Source organism: Zea mays, chromosome 4, assembly GCF_902167145.1.
Source record: "Zea mays cultivar B73 chromosome 4, Zm-B73-REFERENCE-NAM-5.0, whole genome shotgun sequence".
NCBI classification, from domain to species: Eukaryota; Viridiplantae; Streptophyta; class Magnoliopsida; order Poales; family Poaceae; genus Zea; species Zea mays.
Genome location: NC_050099.1, coordinates 185,182,051 through 185,186,740, shown reverse-complemented (window position 1 = coordinate 185,186,740; position 4,690 = coordinate 185,182,051). Strand labels below are relative to the sequence as shown.

The 4,690-nt window shown below is 51.7% G+C and overlaps 1 protein-coding gene and 1 non-coding gene across 2 annotated transcripts; both read left to right on the top strand.

Annotated features, from left to right (window-relative positions):
* The first annotated feature begins 551 nt into the window (after nt 1–551).
* Nucleotides 552–1,738, top strand: LOC100283062 (phi-1-like phosphate-induced protein). The gene has a single exon (NM_001155964.2). It carries the CDS (start codon nt 645–647, stop codon nt 1,590–1,592), a length of 948 nt encoding a protein of 315 aa, NP_001149436.2. The 5' UTR covers nt 552–644; the 3' UTR covers nt 1,593–1,738.
* Nucleotides 1,739–3,074: 1,336 nt separating this feature from the next.
* Nucleotides 3,075–3,160, top strand: TRNAY-GUA (transfer RNA tyrosine (anticodon GUA)). The gene is given in 2 exon segments: nt 3,075–3,111; nt 3,125–3,160. It is a non-coding gene; the product is annotated as a tRNA-Tyr (tRNA).
* Nucleotides 3,161–4,690: the final 1,530 nt, after the last annotated feature.

The window sequence follows — 4,690 nt, the reverse complement described above, 5'->3', positions numbered from 1 at the left end:
TTACCCACTCCAGCAGTCCCCACTTTGCCCGTCCCCCACACAATCCCCAACTTGCCCCTACATTCCGCCGGGCTGCACCAAGTGCCGGGGTAAAGTGGTAAAATGGCAACCCAACTACAGCTGGGAGCTGGCAGGGTACGCAAAACCAGCTGTCAGTGACCGTTCGGGCAGCCTGTCTGTTTGTATCGCTTTTGCCCTCCACCTCTACAAAAAAGAACTGTTTTCAGCTTCTCATACTAAATTATTTCGAATAAAGCAGTTTATTTTGAAAACAACTATTTTCACTTACTCCCACAGACACAATTTCTGAGGTAAAATTAAATAAATCTTAAAATACTTATCGAATATTTATAGCTCTATCCGTAAAACTGTTTTTGAGTCAAACCAACGAAAAAAAGCTGACCGTACCCAACAGGCACTTGCTTTTGGTCCAGAAAGTGCCCCCTCGTCATACGTCACGCGCCGCGCCGCAGCCCTCACACTTCACTCACACACTTCGCCGGCTATAAATAAAGTACCCCCGCTCATCCTCATCCATAGCAAATCCTCGACACCGAGCAAGAAGCCAGGAACCAGCTCAAAGTTATTCGTCCAAGAACCCCACCCCACTCCCCGAATAGAAATTTCGTCTTGGAGAGCCACCAATGGCTTGTTCCACTGCATCTTTAGCGGCGACGCTGCTGGCGTTCGCGCTGATGTTCCAGGCCTGCGTCGCGGGGAGGCGGAGGCTCACCGCGCTCGTGCAGGAGCCGGCCATCACCATGAAGTACCACAAGGCCGCGCTCCTGTCGGGCCCCATCGCCGTCAACTTCATCTGGTACGGCGACTTCACGGCGCCACAGCGGGCGGTGATCACCGACTTCGTCTCGTCGCTGTCCGCGGCCCCGCGGGCGGCGGCGCAGTCGCAGCCGGAGCCGTCCGTGTCCACGTGGTTCAAGACGGCGCGCAAGTACTACGACACCTCCAAGGCGCGTTTCCCGGCGCTGCGCCTCGGCTCCCACGCCGTCGACCGGAACTGCTCCCTCGGCAGGCGGCTCACGGAGCGGGACCTCCTCAGGCTCGCCGCCAGGGGGGCACCGAGCCGCGCCATCAACCTGGTGCTCACGGCCGCCGACGTGGCCGTGGACGGGTTCTGCGCGTCCCGTTGCGGCACGCACGGCGCGTCCCCGCGGTCCCGCGCCGGCCGGTTCGCGTACGTGTGGGTGGGCAACCCGGCGTCGCAGTGCCCCGGACAGTGCGCGTGGCCGTTCCACCAGCCCGTCTACGGCCCGCAGGCGCCGCCGCTCACGCCCCCCAACGCCGACGTCGGGGTCGACGGCATGGTGATCTCGCTGGCGTCCATGATCGTCGGCACCGTCACCAACCCGTTCGGCAACGGGTTCTACCAGGAGGGCTCGGCCGACGCGCCGCTCGAGGCCGCCACGGCGTGCGCCGGCGTGTACGGCAAGGGCGCGTACCCCGGCTACGCGGGGGCGCTGCTGGTGGACCCGGCCAGCGGCGCCAGCTTCAATGCCAACGGGGCCCACGGGAGAAAGTACCTGGTCCCGGCGCTCGTGGATCCGGACACGTCGTCGTGTGCCACCTTGGGGTAGATTTCGCGGATCGTAAATTAGTGTTTGCGATGTGGCGGTGGTAGTGCTGTGGAGAGTGTTCCACGCGGCTAAAAGTTTGTGCTAAAGTAGTACTGACCAGGTTGCATTATTTCATTTGTTCAATGAAAATGAAGTATTTTCACGCACATACTACTCTTATGCATGTCGATTCTGCCTGCAATTTACTCGGTTTCCCAAAAGTTTTTGCCAGCTTGGTATGAATCATGACTATGACGTGAATCATGTGCTTTTACATTCGTGCAGATGGGAAGAAAAGATAGTATAAAGCCTATAGTAGATAATAAGACTTGGTTAGAAAAATATGCTTATACGGCCATGGTAAGTGCGAAATTCGCGAGCATGTTCCGTCAAGTCACCATGTGCGAGCAGCAGAAAACAGCACATCGAATGATCGAAAGATGCTCCGAGCCGTGCAGTAAAACGTAAAACACTTGCAATCCGAGGGCAGGCAAAGCGGAAAATGCGTACACTTCATGGGCCACCCAAGAGTTGCGTCGGGCCACAATGTGACCCAGTTCCAAACAGCCCAGAAAAGTAATTCTGAAGGTTTGACCAGTGTGGACCATCCAATCCAATGAAAGCCTCCGATCTGTTTATCCTTTGACCCGCGATTAGCACCATTGGCAAATGTTATAATCTTTTGGGACAACAACGGAACAACCAGTAAAGTCGAACTCTCGTAGTAACAAGGACCATAGCATTGAATCTAACAACGTAAAACTCCCTATGTCTAGAAAATAGACACATCACATACTTTTAAAACAATGTATTTTAAGTTTTACTGAGTAATTTTATACAAAAAATAGTACCAATGTTTATATTTTTTATATAGATTTCCTATAAAAATGTAAGATAAAAATATCAGTGCTTTTCTTTCCAAATAGATTTTCTACAAAAAAAGATATAGTTTATTCTATGATCCATCTAATGTTTACCCTAAACCGTAATACATTTTCATATAAGTTTGGTTGAAACCGAATTCTTGGAAAAACGCCACATACACTCCTTTTGGCATGGGAGAAGAGAATAATGTACTAGCATCCTTATTACACATAAGACTGGTTTTAGTGAAGATATAGTCTTAGTGAGAAGTTTAATGGCATTGCTTTCAACAATTTTTTTTTGCATATGTCATACAGAACGAAATAAAGCATTGCTTAAAATACTCACTTTCAATGAAAAGTTTTTCAGTCTATAGTTTGATAATCATAGATAGTTGGTAATCGTGCTAAGGGAATTTCATCCGGATAAAATTAACTTTCTTGTTTCTCTTCTTAAATCCATGTGTCAGTCTATCAAATCAAATAGATACGAATTACTTTCAAGGAACAAAACAATAAGGAAACTTAACCCAACGGCCTCCTCAGGCCACTTCGTCTGTGACTGCTTTTCTATGCTTTGGATATATATCATTAGGTAAACTATAGTTTATATAAATACTATGTATGTTATAAAACAAAACCGACCTTAGCTCAGTTGGTAGAGCGGAGGACTGTAGATTGTGCAGAATAATCCTTAGGTCGCTGGTTCGAATCCGGCAGGTCGGATTTTTTAATCAGTTTTTTGTCACATGACCTTTGTGTCGGATTGCCAGAGTTATCGGTTGTTGAAATGACAGGATCGCATTCGCAATTCTAAAGATGTGATACGAGGCACTATACTTGACATTTGCTAAACTGAAGAATTTTGTGGTTAATAACGTTGTAATGTCACTTTCACAATAACTGTTAATTGTTCGAATCATATTCATTTTTCTCGGGTCCAACTGAAAGCATAGCACAAATACTAGCAGCAAAGTTGCCAATTGTCATACCTCCACTCTCTGTAGTATGTTTCAGGTTGACCCCATTTGTATATTTCGGACTTGTAACATTCTTGTCAAATATCAACTTTTAAAAGAAAGAGTTCAATTCGTGTGTCTGTCGGAGTCTATTTACACAGTTGTGCACTTTTGAGACTACATTAGTTTCTAATCTTTACTACTTATTAAGGCTACAAGGGTAGCCTGCCGTTCTGCCATCCTGCAATCTCAACCGTCCGTTCTTCCGTTGTACGATCTTATCCGTCCTTCCGTCACTGCCTTCCGCGGCCGGCCCGCATCTCGCAACCGTCCCACGCGAGCAAAGAGCCCCCGTTCCCCCTCCCCTTCCGCTCGAGTCCATCGCCGTCGCTCTGCCCTCATCCCCTCCCACGACACTGAGATGCTGCCGTCATGGACTCTTGATTGCCGCTTGCTCTGTTCATGGACTCATGCGCGCGCGTGAGATGAATGCGCGGTCGGCGCTGGACGAGGTCACCGACATGGGCGCCTTCGGCCGGTCGCCATCCACCTTCCGGAGCTCCGTTTCCAGGGACAGGCGGTTCCCTGCCGTGGCGGGGCGGTACCACCTCTACGTCTCGTACGCGTGCCCCTGGGCGTCCCGGTGCCTCGCCTTCCTCAAGCTCAAGGGCCTCGACCACGCCATCGGCGTCACGGTACGTCGGTAACCCTAGCCTCGCCCTCGCCATCGCGAGCCGACAAGCCGGATCGGGGGTTCGCTCGGCAGTGGATTGATTCCAGTTCCCCGTGATGCGCTGCATCGGAACCGTAGGTCGTGAAGCCCATCTTCGAGCGGACCAAGGAGAGCGACGAGCATCTGGGCTGGGTGTTCCCCGCCGCCGACGACGAGGAGCCCGGCGCCGAGCCCGACCTTCTCAACGGCGCCCGGAGCGTGAGGGAGCTCTACGAGATCGCCCGCTCCAACTACGCCGGGAAGCCAACCGTCCCCGTGAGCCTCCAATCCCGTCACTCCAAATCCACCAAACAAGCAGCGGATCTGATTCTCCCCCTCCTCCTTTTCGGTACGCAGAAGTGCAGAACAGCCCAACAGCCGAGCTGATTCCAGTGTTCCATGCGTTTCAGGTGCCGTGGGACAAGCAGCTGAAGACGGTGGTGAACAACGAGAGCTCCGAGATCATCCGGATGCTCAACGACGAGTTCAACGGCATCACCAGGAACCCCGGGCTGGACCTCTACCCGGCCCACCTCCGGGCCTCCATCGACGAGGCCAACGAGCTGGTCTACGACGCCATCAACA

Bases quoted from the DNA above. Each gene is read 5' to 3' on its own strand.
- LOC100283062 (NM_001155964.2), top strand. From the start codon at position 645: ATGGCTTGTTCCACTGCATCTTTAGCGGCGACGCTGCTGGCGTTCGCG.